The sequence below is a fragment of the Lissotriton helveticus genome, chromosome 4_1 (assembly GCF_964261635.1).
Source record: "Lissotriton helveticus chromosome 4_1, aLisHel1.1, whole genome shotgun sequence".
NCBI classification, from domain to species: Eukaryota; Metazoa; Chordata; class Amphibia; order Caudata; family Salamandridae; genus Lissotriton; species Lissotriton helveticus.
Genome location: NC_136063.1, coordinates 886,819,024 through 886,839,162, shown reverse-complemented (window position 1 = coordinate 886,839,162; position 20,139 = coordinate 886,819,024). Strand labels below are relative to the sequence as shown.

The 20,139-nt window shown below is 43.8% G+C and overlaps 1 protein-coding gene and 1 long non-coding RNA gene across 2 annotated transcripts in view; both read left to right on the top strand.

Moving 5' to 3' along the window:
• The window catches only part of TIMM21 (translocase of inner mitochondrial membrane 21), a 150,711-nt gene that overhangs the window by 117,295 nt on the left and 13,277 nt on the right, over window positions 1-20,139 (top strand). Inside the window, exons 4-6 of the mRNA XM_078687515.1 lie at window positions 4,341-4,414; window positions 8,795-8,900; window positions 8,978-9,093. Coding sequence (XP_078543641.1) covers window positions 4,341-4,414; window positions 8,795-8,900; window positions 8,978-9,073 — 276 coding nt within the window. The 3' untranslated portion in view covers window positions 9,074-9,093. The remainder of the gene's footprint in view (window positions 1-4,340; window positions 4,415-8,794; window positions 8,901-8,977; window positions 9,094-20,139) is intronic.
• LOC144827367 (uncharacterized) lies at window positions 19,026-19,904 on the top strand. The gene is made up of 4 exons (XR_013610156.1): window positions 19,026-19,101; window positions 19,183-19,246; window positions 19,401-19,466; window positions 19,580-19,904. It is a non-coding gene; the product is annotated as an uncharacterized LOC144827367 (long non-coding RNA).

Below are 20,139 nucleotides of genomic sequence, written 5' to 3'. Positions count from 1 at the left end.
TTGAGTCTGGTCTCCTGTGAATTTGACTCACTGTTCTGTTGTTTAGTAGGTCACTGTTAATGGTCCCCTTTGCCAGACCAACTTTTGATCTTCAAGCTCTTTCTTTTGAAGAAGTTGTACCTCCTTCAATACCGAAGGCCAATATGCAGTTTCATTTACATCAAGAAATTGTCTCTAGTGTTTTAACCTGAGCGCCATGATACAGTGCTGAAGAAACATTGTATAATCAATGTTTTGATGATGTTTTACTAGTAAGAAGACATTTATTTATACTGTTTCAACGTATTTTTGTTACTTTTGGTCATCTTACTCCACCCTCCATTGCCAGGTGTATATTGCTTTGAATTGTTAAATCTTGTACTTTTAAAAGAGTTCAGCTATCTCAGAGATTTCATGCTTTGAAAATTAGAGCAAAGGCAGTATACGTGACATTACACTCCTAGTGCTTCTTCCAGAAAAAGACGCAGGTTTCAGCCAGAGAGTTCTATGCAACCTGTTTCAATGTAGTCTTATCAGGAGTGTGCTATTTCCCCTCCTAGAATTTGATGTTAGGAAATCAGATACCCAACGATTTGAAAAGGAGGCATAGCAACAAATGAGCAAGGAAAATTACCTTTGTAGCGATTATGGAATTCCTACGCCGCATTTATTTATTTATTTATTTTCTTATATAGCGCAGGAATCGACCCCCATAGGGGTATCTCCGCGCTTGTGCATGGGTGCAGATGCCAGACTGATAACTGAATAGTAAAACTACCAGCGAACTACGATGTCGAATATAGATGAGTTTTAAGGACCTTCCTAAAGGATTGAAAATTTAGATTGGTCTTTAGGGCAAGTGGAAGTGAATTCCAAAGAATGGGACCTTTATAGGAGAGGGCACGCCCTCCCTGTCTTATCCTCTTAATCCTGGGAACCTGAAGCAGTTGCTGGTTACTTGAACGCAGGGAACGTCCAGGATTGTAGGGAATGAACTTGTCTAATAGGTATTTAGGGCCTGTGCCATAGAGGCATTTGTGTATGGTACAGCAGATTTTATATTTAACCCGCTGCCGAACAGGCAGCCAATGAAGGCTATCCAAAAGCGGGCGGGAGGGGGTTCTAGGTAAGGCATTAAATACCAGTGTTGCTGCGGTGTTCTGGACAACTTGCAAACGATTTAGTTGTTCCTCATTGGCCGAGATGAACAGGCCATTGCAGTAGTCCAGTCTACTGATCACCAACGTCTGGGCCAGTGTCTTGCGGTGATAGTCAGGTAAGAGTGGAAAAACACGTTGCAGAAGTCCGATGGTATGGAAGCATAGACCAGCAACTTGATTGGCATGTTCTTTAAGCACCAGTGCCTGATCCATGCGTACTCCGAGGTTTTTAACGGTCTGTTTTGGACTTGGCACTGGCCCGAGATCTAGAGGCCACCATTCGGGGGACCACAGAAGCGGAGCCTCCCCAAATAACATCACCTCTGTTTTGCCTACATTACACCGAAGGCAGTTTGCAGCCATCCAGTTAGAGACCGCCCTCATACCATCCGCAAAGGATTTCCTTATAGCTGGAGTAAGGGACTGGAAAGGGAACAGGAGCTGGGTGTCATCAGCATAGGATACCGGGGTGAACCCATATTCTCTCACAATGCCAGCCAAGGGTGCCACATACACATTAAATAGTGTAGGGCTTAGGCATGAGCCTTGTGGCACTCCCTTGGTGAGCTCCCTAGAGATGGATTGAAGGGAGCCCAATCTGACATTTTGTGAGCGGCCTGTGAGAAAGCTCTCTACCCAGGACAGCGCCACACCCCCTATGCCCACCTCCTGCAAGCGGCCGAGAAGAATCTCATGTGACACCGTGTCGAAGGCAGCGGACAGGTCTAACAGCACCAGAATCATTGAGCCCCCTCCATCTAGTGCCATCCTGATCGTATCGGTCACTGAGAGGAGGGCAGATTCGGTGCTGTGATTGGGTCTGAACCCCGATTGCGAGGGGTCCAGACCTCCCGCTGTCTCGATGTATTTTGACAGACAGGTGTTCACATGCTTCTCAGCCATCTTGCTAAAGTATGGCAAAAGGGAGATGGGCCGGAGGTTGGAGAGATCTGTCCATGGGTATGCCGTGTTCTTACGAATAGGGTTCACCACCACTCTCTTCCATTCCATAGGTACCTGACCTTCCTTGAGTGAAAGATTTAACACAAATGTGACTTCAGGTTCAATCAGAGTACTCAAGGGGGCGATCATTTTGGCAGGCAGAAAATCATCTGGGGACCCGGATTTTATGAGACTGATAAGATTGAAGAAATCAGTATCGTTAATAGATGGAAAAGTGGTGAGTGAGTGGTCCCCACGAATGGGTGGTTTAGTTGGACTAGGGGAGCTATTCATGTTGTTGGAGGCTATCATGATTTTATCATAGATCGTATTTATTTTGTTCTCAAAGAACAGGGAGATGTAGTCACAAAGGGGCTGTGAAAAATCACCCGAACTTTCACAAGCCATTGGCTTTACAAAAGTCTGTAGTATCTTGTAAAGCTCTTTAGAGGAGTTGCCTGCTTCATCAAGTTGCTGGATAAGACTGTTTTTCCTAGCCAGCCTTATATTTTTATAATAATTTGATTGAGCCTCTTGATGTGCTCCTTTATTCTCCTCTGTTTGGGTTTTTCTCCACTTCTTCTCTATCTTTCTGCAACCCTGCTTCTCTACTCTAAGTGCTTCGGTGTACCATATTTCTTGCTTAGAGGAGGGATGCTGTTTATGCAGTTTTAGAGGTGCTAAAGTGTCTACTGCCATTATGAGAGAGTCAATAAGTTTGGAGAGAGCCAAATCCACGTTATCTATCTCAGTGAGGATTGGTTTCTTCCATACCCTCCCCAACTCTTCTACTGTTACTTTATGCCACTGTCGTCTCCAGATGGAAGGGAGCGGTGGCTTATGGGAAGGTTTGGAGACACCCAATAAGGAAAATTCCACTAAATAGTGGTCAGACCAGCTTATTTGGGTGGCAGGATAGCATCGTATATCGGGGCAGTTAGAGAAGAGTATGTCCAGAGTATGGCCTCCTTTATGTGTAGGGCCCTTATTATAGATTTCAAGGCCTAAAGTAGAAAGATCCGCTAAGAATATTGAAGTTTCTGGGTGAGAAGGGATATCAACATGAACATTAAAATCCCCCAAAAGAATAAAATTTTCTTTTGCTTTAAAATGGGGTGCTAGTGTTTCCACCAGGGAGAGGGTGAAACCTGATATGGGTCCAGGAGGACGGTACACTAAGGCTCCTTTCCAGTAGGTTTTAGCATCAGAGCTAATTTTAAAAATCATGATTTCCATAGATACACAAAGGAATTGCTCCAGTATGGCGACCTTCAGCTCTTCCTTATGCAGGATGGCTAGACCACCCCCGATTTTATTTGGCCGGTCAAGGTGTAAAAATGTATAGCCTGAGGGAACCCCCAATGTTATTGCAGGAACAGTATGGGGTTTCATCCAGGACTCAGTTAGGAAGCATATATCAGGCTGTAAGGAGAACACAAGATCCCACAATTCCAAATGATGCTTGGGCAAAGAACGCACATTCAGTAAAAAACTCTTCAAGCCACATTCTAGCAGAGGTTTTAGAGGCTTAACTCTATCCGTTGGGGCAATATAGGATGCCTGAAACTGACAATTTATACAAGAAAACGGACCCTCTGGGCATGGCCAAGAGTCTCTGTTACATCCTTTAGAAGGGGCGGGACATAAGTGTTTTAAAACATTACTGGAGTACCTTAGTCTAGGCGCCCTTGTAGATGTAGAGGGTCCTCGAGGAGCAGAGCCCATAGCCCCTGGCCCCGTCCTGGCACGGACGGGCACAGACGGGCTACTCTTTGGCTCCTCTTAGGCGATCTCTTAGGTGATCCCCTGCGCGCGACCGCTGCGCGCTCAGAGTGGGAGGAGGGCTTTATGCCCCTCACACTTGTGGAAAGCTAGAGCGCTAACCGCTCGCAACCGGAAGTGTGTCTGGCTCTTGCCTGTCCGCCCTCCGCTCAACGGTGCTAATCACCAAGTCGGAACGAGGCGTGCAGGCTGACAATTGAGCCCAGACTCCTTGGGAGTATCAGTGCATATAAATAAGTAAAAATTGCAATATTGCAGAAATAATTTTGATTTAAAATATATCCGTTTAAAATAGGCACGATAATTCTACCATTTCATATAGTCTTTTGCGCAGCAGCAGCGCTAGCTGGTTCTTCAAGCGGAAAGGGGAGACCCTGCCACCGTCTCTACCTTTACCGCATTACCGTAATTTCTTTTGTTTTGTTTAATAAATGATTTTCAATGTGTAATTGTTAAATGTTGGCCTGTGCTTTTTAGGTGATCGGTGTTTTTGGTGAACCAATTAAAGGCTATGGTGAAACCACAAGACGAGGAAGAAGGCAGCATGTGAGGTATGTGTTTCTAATCATTAACTTAGGAAAAATCATATACTTTTTCAATTGTCTCACCGAAACAACTTGGCCTACTCTGCTGTAATGTCTTTCGAGCTGCTTTACTTTATTTTTTCAAAACGGTGCGATTCATTTTCAGGGGCATGAATTACAGATTTGTAGGGATAACAAATGCTGCCTTTTTGATGGCCCTTTCTGCTATTGCAAGGTGCTTTCCACTTCTAGTTGTCATGTTACAAACAGTAATTACACTAGGGTGACGACTAGTAATTCACCCAACTAGCATAGACTTTCAGAAATGCAGGTCTGCCGCCCCTCAAGAGGCCAGACTGTACCAAAGTGTAGTTCCTTTGGATGGTTGGTGTTAAACAAAAGTGCAAGAGTGTGGTGGCAGAGAGGGAGGATCAAACCGAGTAGAGGAGTATTCAGGAGGAGGCTAAACAAGGCTGATGAGAGCAAACGCAAAATCCGTACTGAGGAGACAAAACTGAGAACCCAGCCAAGGCTCCCCTCACCAATCGTAACACTCAAGTGAGAGGTTGATTCATCTGAACACTGACCTGTGCTGTTGTTCTCAGGGGATCAATGCTACAGTTCTCATGGGAACAGTGTTGCCAGTAGCATAGGGTTGGTGGTGATAGCTGGCAAGGAAAATGTAACTTCAATACATATAAACAAGATAGGCTGCCTAGATCTAGGTAGGTACGGATGGTCTCAAAGAAGAAGAAGAAACAAAAGTATCCCATTTGGGGGGACGCAGAAATTGTGGGAGGTAACACTGTCAGGGGAAACTCATTTGTGCACTTTCTGGTATTACGTAGGAGCGACTTTTACAGATAAATAGTTTCAGATGGAGGAAAACCTGTGCTTACTGTTTTACTGACTGAAAACACTAGGTTTTCCTGTGTAAATTCATCAAGCTAATGCCAGGAACAATTGTGCAGGGAAAATCCTTTGGTAAATGCGCTATTTGAGCAGAACTCTCGAGTCCAAAGTGGAGTGCAAATGCAATATTTTTGATTTACCTGGACACTAAAAGTAAATTAGTCCAAATAAGATTTAAAAGTTGTCTTGAATTCAGAAAAAGGTGCTCTCAAATACTGAATTGAAAGGCGACATTGCTGAATGATGTTCTGTGCTTCCATCAGTCACAGAGTAGGCGTGGTATGGTAAGTCTGTCCAATGCACCTGTTGATGTCTGACTCTTACAGGCTGGACGAAAGTCTAATGTCTCTGGTCCTACTGAGGGAACATTGAGGTAGGTTCACGTTGTATGATCAGTGAGGGCTTGGTGTATCCATATGTGACCGAAAAGAGCAATGGGTCCCATTAGTGGAGGAGAAGTAGGTGGCAGAGGGGCACAACAGGGTTTATTTCCTTTCAGGGTCTTTTTTCCCAGGGCTCGACTTTGAGAGGGCTATAGTAATAATAATAATAATCCACATTTGTAAAGCGCACAATCACCCGTAAGGGTCTCTAGGCGCTGGGGTCCGTCGGGAAGATTAAGCGAGCTATTGCCCAGAGTCACATGGTGCTGGGCTAACCTGCCGCCGGAGGAGCCGGGGATCGAACCCTGATCCCCAGATTCCAGCGTCAGTCGCCCTGGCCGCGGCGCCACACCTCTCCCCTTGGATTCTATTTTGAAACTGGTGTCTTACTGAGTGGCCCCATTGCAATCTTACTTTAAAACATGGTCTTTGTTTGAGGTCGACTCTTTTAAGGCAGAACTAGTGACCTGGAGGTGACCTCGTCTTGGTCAGTCTTTGGCATACGCGAATTCTGCATGAACAGCCGAATTCTACATGCCTGGAGTGTTCATAGCATGTGAGTGAGCATTGGATGTATGGTGTAAATCTGCTTTTTTTAGGTGTGAGTTAAGGACTCAGTATGTGTGGCAACGGCATCTACATTGTTTGTGAACATCACAAAGGTAGAACTTTGGGAATGTTCATGACATTGGCATTTCTCACTGTAATCGAAGAACATATTTTCCGTCCTCTGGTCACACTTATGCCTGCAGATAAATCTGCAAGTTTTGTAGAAGTTCCACAGGGTATAGCGCAAGGTCTGCACAGAAAATTCTAACGTTTCTAATTTTGGTGTGTTGAGATCTGGGATTTCTGCAAGAAGATTTCCCTTTTACAGCTTGTACGTTAAACATATGTGCAGAGAACATTTATGAAGTCAAGCTTCTTACAGAAAGTCTTAAAGTATAAAATGTTCAGACATTATGGAAGTGGGGACCTTTATCGTCTATAGTATATGCTTGTTATATCCTCTCTTTCTAAAGATGTGTGCAAATATGGGACATCTATAGAGTACATGCATAAGTGCTCCACATGCCTTCTATAAATATAGCCTCCTATGCACCTTATCACAGATTTGCATGCAGTTATTTTACTGATATCCGTACCCTTTAGGTTAAGGTCTCACTTGTGATTCTGCTTTCCTCCTCCTCTCTGTTTTGTTCTTCATGATATCCTATATGTAGTTCTGAATACCAGAGAATAGGTTGACGAGCAAAGAAAAAATCCACTTCTCATAATACTTATGGCCAAGAGATGAAAAAAACAAAACCCAAGTTTTGCATGGTTTAAGTCTCTTTGTAGAAGAGGCTGGACATCTCTTGGTAACAGGACCTTAGAGCTCTGGAAACAGTTCCAAACTTTTAAAATTGCACTTGACTCAACGTATTTTGGTACACAAGCAACATTTTGTTTGCTTTTCACAAAAAGCCATCTATTTTTGTTAAGTGTTATTCCAGTAGTAGAAAGAAGCCACAGTTGGAGCTTCATACATTTTTTGCCTGCCTGCCACACCATAACCTCCCTGAGGCTGCCCAAAGCGCAAAGGAACTTTTACGGAAGGAGAAAATAATTCTTCCTCCAGTGGTATTTGTTTTTAAATATGTGGTCAAAATTTACATCCGGATTCGCATTCACAAATTGTTCACAAGCTCGCAATCAAGATATAAAGTCTCTGGCTGATTAACCGTTACAAACAAAAACAATGTGTCAGGGCCGGCTTGTAGGCATCATGAAGCTACTAGCGCCTGTGTTTTTCATGCATACGTATGTATACATCATCACACATGGGTGTTATTTTATATATTTTTTATTTGCCAATCCAGGATGGGCACCACTTGGTGTGGTAATTGAAAAATATAAGGGATAGGTCTCGTTCCTCTATATGGTTATGGAACTCCTCTGTATAGCTGGGGGAACTTTATCTCATATAATATATGGTCAGACGATCACCTTTCCCACAAACCACTTAACACCTTGGTGCATTGCTCTTTCATATGAAAGAGCGAGCATGTTGAAGAATAGAAATAAATCCTCTAGTACAAATTTAAACACAAGAAAAACCTGTTAGAGATTTGTTGTAAATGGAAATTAGAGACAGTTCACCCTTCATCAACTAGGCTAGCTTGAATCCAGTGGCATGGTGAGCACGAGAGCCACGTCTGGGCCTTCCCGTCCCAATTGGTGTGACAAATGCAAAAAGAAGACTCGATTGACGGAATGCTGAATAATGTCAAACATTCTGCCCCAGTACAGAGACCTGGGTCTAAATCCATTGTTTTGTTGCCACTATGCCATTCCAGTTTAAACCTAGCCATATGCAAATCAGTCTTGACCCTGCTCACCATGAGAACAATCTCGCCTGAATTGCCAGGCCCTCCCTGGACCAGAGACAAGCATGCTGAAACCGGTTTTGGGGTATCACCCCTCATGACTGGGCCCAAACTGGGTTGGTGTGGTGACCAAAAAAACAATGGATTAAACCCAGATCTTTGTGACTGGGGTTCAACATTTACTTAGTTTGTTCTTTTGGCTTTTGTCGCCCTAAGTGGGAAGGGGATGCCCAAACGTTGGTCCTGTGCTCACTGTACCACTGGATTCAAGCTAGGCTGGCTGATATGGGGTGAAACCCTGAAACTGGTCCCAGGATGCTTGTTTCTGATCCAGGGAAAGACCTAACTTGGCAGTTCAGGCTGGACTGTTCCTATGAGGAGCAGGATCAAGACTGATTTGCATATGTCTGGGTTCAAACTGGGGTGGTGTGGTGAGAAAAAGAACGATTGATTAAACCCAGATCTTTGTGACTGGGGATGAATGTTTACATTGCTCAGCATTCTGTCCACCATTTGTTCTTTATGCTTTTACATGCCCATAATGGCAAAGTAGTTCTGTCAGCCACAGGCTTGGATTTAATATTCCCTCTGCCATAAAAAATATATTTGCTTTATGCCAGCGAATCCCAGTGAAAGGAGATTTGAAGCTGAGCACCTCGATTTAGGACCTACCCTTTTGTTTCACACACCTTGATAGTTCCCGCTTTTTTGTATTTTCTTAAAGTTTTTCTCTTGTCCCACAGTCACGTTGAATATATGAAGGATGGCTTAAAGTGTATGCGACTGAAGTTCTACATTGAAGGCTCCGAACCCAGAAAGCAGGGAACTGTGCATCTGGAAGTGATTGAGGTAACACCGTCTTGTTGTTGAGTTGTGATTCAATTTCACACCTGAACTCCGTAAACAACGGTTTTGTATCTTTGCAGAATCCTCAAAGTGGCAAGTTTGAATTCCGCTATATTTTTGTGGACATTGATACCTACCCCAGAAGAACTATTGTAATTGAAGACAATCGACCCTGAGAGAGTATCCATATTCACAGGTGTGTACCGGAAGTAAGAGTGACCAGATGGAACCTATTTAAAGTGTTGACTTTTTCTTGCTTACAAATCATAGCATTGTTAATGAGAATACAAACGGATGCGGGTATTATTAAAGCACCGTTTATTGCTTATAGATAAGTGGTTTAATATCCATGTATGTGCTTTTCAATGTTATTAATATTAATGAAAGTAATAATAATGATTTAAAAAGATTCCCTTTGCTGAACAGAATGCTTTAGTAGTGTTATCATGTACCTTCAGAGAAGAGCGTTCTGAAATGGAGAAGTTTACGTTGTAAGAGTGCATTTCAAAGGCCTACAAAATAGTGCACAGTGGATACGTTTGAGTGAGGGTCATTGTGTTTTTTGCTGTGTAAGAAAATCTCTGTGCTTTAAATGCAAGAACGTTATCATGACAGAAAACTAAAGAAATGGCTGGACAAAGGCTGCTAATGAATGGGACTGTGAAGTCATTTTATGACCGGCCTAGGCATCAAAACAGTGAGGAGTAAACCCATACATGAGCAATTAAAATTGAATTGCTAGCAAAGTAAATTTATCAACAAACACTAACTGGATTTCGATTTCGAACTATTTGTTGTGTTGCATGTGGAGTTTAACATCAGCGGAATCTCAAGGGACAATGTAACCATTTTCCAAGCGGCATTTGTTTGTCAAAGAGCCCACCCAAGCAATGGCCAACAATAAAAAACACAAGAAAATCAAGGGCTGTAGAAGAGTGACCCAAAACCAGCTGTATTTCTTTATACTTGCTTTTGCCTCATTGATGACAACCCACACATTGGTGCAGTGACACCAGGGCCCATTGTGCTCTGATGATTGCTTTATTTACTACCCCGAGAGAAGTCAAAGGGGCCATTTTCCTTCCTTTCACCAGGTCACCTGGCATCCTTGCTACTCTGCTGAACCATATCTAACTATACTGGAAACATATAAAGCAAAGAAGTAAAACTCTTCTTTTGACAGCGACTGTGACAACAAGCAGTCAACCACATTTTCATTCAGCAGCAGGACACCAACCCAAGACTTGTCCTTTGCCAACAAATAAAACTTTTTTTCAATGCTTAGTTCCATGTAGCCAAAGGATTAGTAGGGCATGCACTTTTTAGCAATTGTTCACCCACGGACAGATACCCCTCTAGAAAGTAGAAAGACCCTACATCAAGAAACCGATTTGGTACAGTGGAAATGCAACACAAAACAAATATAATCTTTACAGTGTAGAATGGGATATATTTCATTACATTTAGTACATAAAGCACGGAGGTGACAGTGACTCACACACTTCCTTGTTGCCCAATCCCTGCAGATGGCATATATGAAAAAGAGCAGGATGGACTTTGCTTTATGCCAGGCATGAAGAAAACATAACCGTAAGCCACTATATTAGCGCTCTGTGTCGTTAACAAAATTGATATGCCCACCTCTGAATTTCTGCATAAAAGGGCTTTTAAAGTGCCTCTTTTGAGAGATCGCCTCCACTGTAGGAAAACCTGATCTAGTATGGTTTGCGAGTACAGACTACATCAGTAAATTAACCGAAGCTCACAGATGGTTCCGACTGTAACATAATTGGTATAACTGTGTTCTTCCCAAAATCACAGAAAGCAATACAGTACGCGTTGCATGATTACATGGCTGTGCTATATTTTTACGTTTATTGAACTTTGATGGGGAGCTTATGGTATAATCAGTCTCCGAAGCAAGTTCATTCCAATTTATTACAGTATGCTCTGCAGGCATTGTGTGGAGGAGATTGACTAATGAGTAAGCCAAGAGCTCACACTGCAAGAGCAAAGGCAGCAACAGTAGCATATTTGAAAAATGTTTGACAATATGAGATATGCAAAGTTGCCTTCTGACTTTTAGTTAGTATAACGATGTTGCTGGACTTTTAAGAACACATGAAAAGTACAAATGTACAAATGGTGTGTATATTCTTCTGAGGTTAAGCTCGCTGGAAGAAAGAATAAGTCCTTCAGTATGCCAGAAGATGGCACTGTGTAGGACCTCTTTTTCATGAGAATAACCGTTTTATTTTAACTAAATCTTCTGTAATTGATTTTCCGTTTTAGTCGTTTAGACTTTTGCATGTATTGTGTCATCTCCTTAACTAATTTAAAGAATGAAGAGAATTAAGCTGCTGTGAAGCTTAACGTCTTTTTAAAGTGGTTGGCTACACACATTACATGAACGATACACAGGTAAAGGTAATATTGTGACCCCGTGGTGTAGTGAAACTAAGTCAACACTACATAGGAATGGTCATGATTTCACAATTTTTATAGGCTAGTTAGCAAAGTTGGATTGCTTGGCCAAAACCAGGATGCACTCTAACCGTTATCTTCCCAGCATTAGTCATTTCATGTTTTGGATAGTTGTTTAGAATCCTGTATTTGGGTAGAAATGTCCATGTCCTTCTGGGAAATGTCTACAGGATTTCCCATCTCAGTGTCTGATTTGGGGGTTCTAATTTACCCTATCCATTGTTATTCTTAGGAAAAAGTAACGGAAATCAACATTTTGTTAAGTCGGTGCGGCAACACATCAGACCATAACTGCAAACTGTAAATATAAAAAGAACTTAATTTGAACACCTTAAGAGTGAAATATTGTAACCAAAGAAATGCGCATAACTCAATCGGGGAACTTTGTAGCCAATTTGGTAGGCATTAGTAAAAACACATTTTCCTCCAGGGCCCCTTCCTGGCTTTAAAGTGGTATTCCAATTTTACTTGTTAGCAGTCCGCCTCAGCCTTTTTTGCAGGACCACGGATTGCTGTGTACCTGCAGCAAAGGAGGCTGGTGAGTACCATTGTGTAATTTGCCTATGGCCATAAGACTCCCAGCACAAGTGAGTTATTCAAATTCAGCTGAAGGTCTGATTCAGTGTTTACAAACGTTGGTAATTTCAGCTTGCTGGCTGCAGCTGAAAAAAAGCAAATTCCTGTCAGACAGTCCTTTTTCTGCTCTGTCTGTTAAGGTGACTGTCGGACTTGGCCCTTTTGGCAGGTTCACCCCGAAACTTTTTGCACTCTCCTAGCCTTTTTCTGTAACCTGGTGTTGGTAATTTTAGGCCTCTGAGCACTTTAGCACTGTGGTCCAGTGTAAAGTATGTGCACTCTCTGTGTATGTGTGGTGAGATTGGCCTTCCCTCCCATAGGAAGGCATTTGGGATGAGTGTGTCTGTGGTAATTCCTGGCATGAGGGGCGTGGCAGGGGCGAGTTTAGTATGTATGAACTCGTGAGAATAAATGCTGCGCTATGGTGTGCGCAGATTTATGATGACTGGTGGAGAAATACCACTTTTAGAAGTTGGCATTTGTGTGTGCAATGTGTCTTCCTGCCTGATGTGAATTGCATGTCTGGCTTGTGAGTGACGGGCTGAGAGGTGTTGGGGGGGGCTCCAGGAGGGGAAGGGTGAGTCAGAGCTAGGCTGAAAGGGACACCTGGAGTAAGAGTGGTGGGAGGGGTAATCCGCTGACTCTGAATAGGGGGGCGCTTCCCTAGTGAATGCTGGCTCCGGCCCCCTGTGGTGTCTGATGGCGAGCCCCACCTAACAATGGGGAAGAGAAGCCTTTTAAACAGAGTGCCCCATATCCCCCTAAACCAGTTGCAACTGGTTCCCCCATGCCCTGCACTTTACACAAAGAACAATGGTGTATAAATGGTGTTGTTCAGTTCTGTGCTTTGGTGCTGATCCCGCTGGGGTGTGCTGCTGCTGGGGCCAGGGGGGCTGCCAGGAGGGCTTGCCTCCCTGGGCCCTGCATGGCCCCTTAATTGCTGAAGACTTGTTCTTTTAAAACTACCGGACCTTTGCTGTTCTAGCGCCGGCGGAGCGCTATATTTCCCCAAAAGGAAGGAGCACGAGCGCTCCGCAGCACTGAGCTGCCAGGGGAAGAGGGAATCCCCAGCGTAGGGATTCCCCCTGTGATGCTGCTCTTGGAGCAGGTGCCCACCCCGCAATGACGTGCTGTTGAGCGGGAGCCCACCCCACTTTATTATTTACTTTCCGGGTGCCCACCCCGCTTATGCCTTCTATTACTTAGATGGCTGGTGCCCACCCCACATGTGGTTCCAGTTAAGACTGGAGCCTACCCCGTATTGCGGAGAGAAGAGGAAATGACCGCCGCGATATCGCTGCGACCAGTAAGTCAGGCAATCTTGCCTGCCGGGGGTTGGGACTTCCGCGTTAGTGGAGGGAAGTCCCGCCGGAAGCTGGAGGTCCGTAGCCTCGCGGGCTCCGCATTGAAGTCCCGGGTCCCCTCTAGGGGGGCCCGGTGAAAAAAAGAAGCCGCCAATGGCAGCGCTGGGATCCCGGGAGTGAGGGAAGCCCCGCATGCTGCCAGCATTGCGTGACCACGGCGTAGGGGGGCCCGAGGCACATTGTCCATGCCTGCCCCCCCCGCCGCAAAGGAGAGAGAGAGAGAGAGAGAGAGAGAGAGAGTCCCCGAGGAGAGGGGGCTCTCCCGAGCATGCCGCCACCAGGTGAAGAGCAGTGACGGACCGGGCGAAGGGGACAGGCGGCACTACACTTGCAGCGACGCGGGTCTCCCGTGTGGTGAGCCCCAAGTGCAGTCTAACAGCCGGCCAGGAGTCCTCAGAGAGTTCCGGTGAGCAGAGGGTCCTCGTATGCAGGGAGCAGTCCCCGAGGATCCCCAAGGAGCCTGCACAGGCCAGTGAGTGGGGCTTAGTCTTCCAGGGGTTGGGGGGTGTGCCCAAGCACATTACCAGTGCCAGCCCCCTGTGCCAGTGCCTATTTGTTTCTTAACCAGCTGCCCCTCTTGATGGTGGGCAGCTGCACCTATTGGGCGCAATGGTTGGTGAAGCCCAAGTTGGGCTCACAAGACCGAGTGAGTGGCCGTGCCTACAATCATTTTCCTTTTTACAGCTGCACCTCAGTTAGCACTGAGAAGGAGGGGTCCCAGCGTAAAATAACAATGAACACAAAATTTGCAAAAGAATTTAGAAAAAACAATGAATCAATCCGCATTGTTTTTATTCACAATGTGGATATGTTTATCAAATATAGTATCAGGTAGTACAAATTATAATCGGTTGTACAGTGCCCCAAGGAGAGAGGGGGAAGTGATGAGGTGAGGATAGTGTGGTAAAGGGAATCGTGACAGTAAAATCAACCAAGTATCAAGGATGCGTTTGTATGTCAATTTCAATATACAAAACAAAAGACCATGGGTTCAATGCATCACTAAACATGTATCATACTCCACAAATTACATTAATGTTGAAATATTGGCGTGAAGCTGATGAACAAGGAGCAATTGTCGACGTTTCGACCCTCAGTTTGTTGCAGGGATTAGTAGTACCCTTGCTGTGGGGTCCTCATCAGGACAGGGTGCGGGGCAGGCAACCTAATCAATATATATTAAAGGAGTTATTTAATTATACTTGCTCAATCGGTCATGAGTCACAACACCATTCATTAAATTAAAATCATAAGCACACAATAGAGGACGGAGCATACCAATTTAGTTGATGCTCGTCTTGTAAATTAGGGACAGGAATAGCGTCTCTGGAAAATTGTTCAAATCTTAAAAGAAATGAAAATGAAAGAATTCATTAAGTTAGTAACGACCATTAGGTCTAGAAATAGAAAATTAGACATGTCGTTGATAGCACCATTAATAAGCATGGCAGTACGGCTCATAGCCAGTTTCTGTGAACAAAATAGTGACGTACAATGAGGGCGTTCTGGGAGCGGTGGAAGTCGAATCAAACCCGGGGACGGTGGATATGGCAATATCTGGAACAAGATATTTTATTTAGATTTGAGGCCAAACGGGACAAAAATAGTCCGCATCACTTGTTAAGTAACGCAGCTTACCCGGAAACTGGAATAGGGTTCTGCTTTGGTCCGAGGGTAATTCGTATATAAGAAGGTGTAATGACAAATTTCTCCGTATGTTTTGGTGCTTCTGTCAGTCACCAGGTCATTACTTACCACATCCTTTCCTTTCTCAGTTCCAGAAAGACACCACATTTCACAATACTTACCCAAGAAAGGAATAAACACTGACAACATATAAGACCATTGCTGAGGAGCTCGAAAATAACAAGTCACAACACCTCCCTTTCCGAGAGGGTAAACAACGCATGCTCCTCCTGGCAATGTAATTTAGACATCCCTGATGGGAGGCACTTTCCCTTCCATATCAACAATTACCCATTAGAGGGGAATCGCCCATCCCTCTGTAAGTACTTGGTAAAAAAGGGTCTCAACCTTCCTTCACAAGGAATGCAAACACATTATATGCTCTAGGGTTTCTTTATTACATGATAATAGGATGACAAAAGAAAGAAATAACTAAACATCACAGTAAACATTAGTGGCAATCATCAACACATACATATACATAGAGCCTTTAAATAAAAGCATAGTTAGATAAAGTTAGATATACATAGAACACCTCACCATAATCTTAGGCATCTTGTCATCTGAAGAAGGGTCCGTCTCTCTTTCCCTCACTGGTTGGTTCCGGATTCTCTGTTGCACAAACACGTCTACACGTCTGCATCGTGATGTATCATCAGACCGCCAAAACACCAGACCAGCATCTCAGCTCAGCATCTCAGCATCTCTCAGCATCTCAGAAGCTCTCTGCCTCTCAGAAACTCTCAATCTCTGAATCTCTCCCTCTCTCGGACCCCCTTTCTCTAATATATAACTCTATCCTCTATCGAAGCTTTTGGAAGAACCCGCCTACCTTTCTCACAAGATTCCTGTACTTTTCCACACCAAGCACCCAACAGCAGCTGGCCAAGCTTTTGTTATGGCGCCAATGCGAAGAAGGCACATTCCTCCTGATAAGAACTGGTCTGCTCTGGGTCACTGCCGGTGAACAACACATGTAATCTCAAATATCACCTCTCACCTACAGAGGCTCAGAAGATGGCTGCAGTTTAGAATATGGAGTTGCTCAAGCATAGGCCTCTACTACTTGGAAAGCAGAATAATATTAGACCACGTCAAAGCCAATAGGCTAAAGTCATAATTCACCTAACTCAAATAACACTATGCACTTAATCCCTCAGTATCCACTATGGAGCACATGTGTGCACCATCACCAACAACTCTGCACCTCGACATCCCACACCTTCTATTCTTTGGCAAGATTATTCTAATCCAAGACCATCCTACATTAAGGCTAAAGTAACATAGCACACTAAAATCAGTACACAATGGTGGTGATCGAGGGTCATCACAGATCATCAGACCACTAAAGTGGCTCATTCACTACAGAAGGTGCGCTCAACAGCATCTGTGGGGGAACACGGAAAACGTGTCATTAATTTAAATTAAAATTAATAAGTACGGGCTGCCTATGGCAGAAATTACAGGGAGGCGCCACGTGGCCCCGAACTGAGGTGTGGACAGAGTAGATAGACTGTCGGTTATATCGATCGTAAAATGACTGAAGCATATATTGTGAATTCAACAAGGTTTGAAATGATTAAAAGTAATTATCGGTTGTCTGTATTGGAAAGGTAATATTGTCATGACACAACCGGGTGTTTTTCATAAGGAACACTCGATGAGTGTTTTCTGTAGGGAGCATTGCCATGCAAGGGAAGTACGTTGTAGCGCTTAATTAGACAACGAAGACCGATCAATGGCAGCCTGGGATCATCACATTGTTAATACTAACTATGGATAAATGCATACTCAAAAAACGGTGAAACAACAACAGGGATGGGAAATGATTGCTGTACTGGCTGAGCAGTGATAAAAATCCCGCGTGGGAACAACATTGCACAGTGCACATATTTGTAATCACAGAACAATTGCAGATAACGTCAAGAGAACCATATATATCTCAGTATGGCGTACCTGTCGAACGATGGTAAAGGCCATATATTGCCACAACAGAAAACATGAAACATGACAAAAGGCCCCCATCATTGATAATTAGACAGAGAATGTTGATAATGAAATGCACACGGTCACTTATTCAGGGGCATACATTTATGGCTGATTCATACTATGGCGTACCTCTCGCAGGAGGGTATAGGCCAGTTCTGGTCAGCGGTCATAGGTCGACAGGCCTGATAGTTTACTGTTAGGTGTGTATAGCCTAAGGAAAACTTAAGGCAGGGTCGCTAGTTGGGAAAAGGAACTATCCTGTTCATTGAGACCATTGAGGATCGAATCGAAAAAAAGCATCCACTTCAATTCACGTGTATTGAGAATACTGGAAATATTGCCCCCACGGGGTCCTAACACTGCCTTTTCTAACAACCCATCTGAGACTTTCTGGGGGGTGTGCAGCGAGTTTGAAATGATCTACAAGCGGTGCGCCCTATACCTCGCACCTAATCCGGCTCATATGTTGGAGGATTCTCATTTTAGCCTTCCGCTGTGTTTGACCAATATAGATCAAATTGCATGGGCATATTATCGCGTAGATTATATTAGATGTATTGCAGTTACTGCGCGATCTGAGCTGGATTTTGCGTTGATGGTGCTCGAATTCCTTAGTTTGTATTGCAGTGTTGCAGGCCCCATCGTCTCGGGTTGCGGCTCCATGCTTGAGCCTCTTGGCAGATGCATTGACTTTTTTCTAAAACCCCTTGCTGAATCTACCCAATCCTACCTACGTGACACCATGCACACAATAAACATCGTCGAGAATTTATCCTTCGACCCTCAACATCAAGTGCTAGCAACATGCGATGTGGTCTCGTTATATACCTGTATTCCTCAACAAGAAGCTCTAGCTGTGATGACTAGATGTCTGCAACGAAGACCTGCTCCAGAACCAGTTCCTACTGAATTCATTGTGGCCCTCCTCAGAATAGCCATGACAAAAAATGTCTTTATATTTAAAAATCTGTTTTATCTCCAGACGTCAGGTGTAGCGATGGGGGCTCCCTTTGCTCCAGACGTGGCTATTCTCTATATGGCGGCATTCGAGGATGACACTGTCCTAAATGATTTCAATCCATTCAGAGACCGACTCAGTCTCTGGATGAGATGCATTGATGACATCTTATTGATTTGGGACGGGCACTCGGATGGACTAACTTCCTTTTTCACATGGCTCAATCAACAATCTCCGTATCTTAAATTCACGATCCAGTCAGAATCAGCCATAAATGTATGCCCCTGAATAAGTGACCGTGTGCATTTCATTATCAACATTCTCTGTCTAATTATCAATGATGGGGGCCTTTTGTCATGTTTCGTGTTTTCTGTTGTGGCAATATATGGCCTTTACCATCGTACGACAGGTACGCCATACTGAGATGTATATGGTTCTCTTGACGTTATCTGTAATTGTTCTGTGATTACAAATATGTGCACTGTGCAATGTTGTTCCCACGCGGGATTTTTATCACTGCTCACCCAGTACAGCAATCATTTCCCATCCCTGTTGTTGTTTCACCGTTTTTTGAGTATGCATTTATCCATAGTTAGTATTAACAATGTGATGATCCCAGGCTGCCATCGATCGGTCTTCGTTGTCTAATTAAGCACTACAACGTACTCCCCTTGCATGGCAATGCTCCCTACAGAAAACACTCATCGAGTGTTCCTTATGAAAAACACCCGGTTGTGTCATGGCAATATTACCTTTCCAATACAGACAACCGATAATTACTTTTAATCATTTCAAACCTTGTTGAATTCATAATATATGCTTCAGTCATTTTACGATCGATATAACCGACAGTCTTTCTACTCTGTCCACACCTCAGTTCGGGGCCACGTGACGTGGTCACCATAGTTACGGGCAAACCAGGAAGCTCGGTTCGCCATTGCCAACACGAGCGATACAACACGCCAGATTCACTCGGCTTACGGTGAGTCACATCTGCCTGTAATTTCAGCCATAGGCAGCCCGTACTTATTAATTTTAATTTAAATTAATGACACGCTTTCCGTGTTCCCCCACAGATGCTGTTGAGCGACCCTTCTTGTATACGAATTACCCTCGGACCAAAGCAGAACCCTATTCCAGTTTCTGGGTAAGCTGCGTTACTTAACAAGTGATGCGGACTATTTTTGTCCCGTTTGGCCTCAAATCTAAATAAAATATCTTGTTCCAGATATTGCCATATCCACCGTCCCCGGGTTTGATTCGACTTCCACCGCTCCCAGAACGCCCTCATTGTAAGTCACTATTTTGTTCACACAAACTGGCTATGAGCCGTACTGCCATGCTTATTAATGGTGCTATCAACGACATGTCTAATTTTCTATTTCTAGACCTAATGGTCGTTACCAACTTAATTAATTCTTTCATTTTGATTTCTCTTCTTTTAAGATTTGAACAATTTTCCAGAGACGCTATTCCTGTCGCTAATTTACAAGACGAGCATCAACTAAATTGGTATGCTCCGTCCCCTATTGTGTGCTTATGATTTTAATTTAATGAATCGTGTTGTGACTCGTGACCGATTGAGCAAGTATAATTAAATAACTCCTTTAATATATATTGATTAGGTTGCCTGCCCCGCACCCTGTCCTGATGAAGACCCCACAGCAAGGGTACTACTAATCCCTGCAACAAACTGAGGGTCGAAACGTCGACAATTGCTCCTTGTTCATCAGCTTCAAGCCAATATTTCAACATTAATGTAATTTGTGGAGTATGATACATGTTTAGTGATGCATTGAACCCATGGTCTTTTGTTTTGTATATTGAAATTGACATACAAACGCATCCTTGATACTTGGTTGATTTTACTGTCACGATTCCCTTTACCACACTATCCTCACCTCATCACTTCCCCCTCTCTCCTTGGGGCACTGTACAACCGATTATAATTTGTACTACCTGATACTATATTTGATAAACATATGCACATTGTGAATAAAAACAATGCAGATTGATTCATTGTTTTTCTAAATTCTTTTGCAAATTTTTTGTTCATTGTTATTTTACGCTGGGACCCCTCCTTCTCAGTACTGTCATGACCCAGGTCCCAGTGACTATGTTTGGGTGAACCCCCTAGATATACCGCACCTCAGTTAGCAGCAGTTGCACTGTTAAGGACATTTGT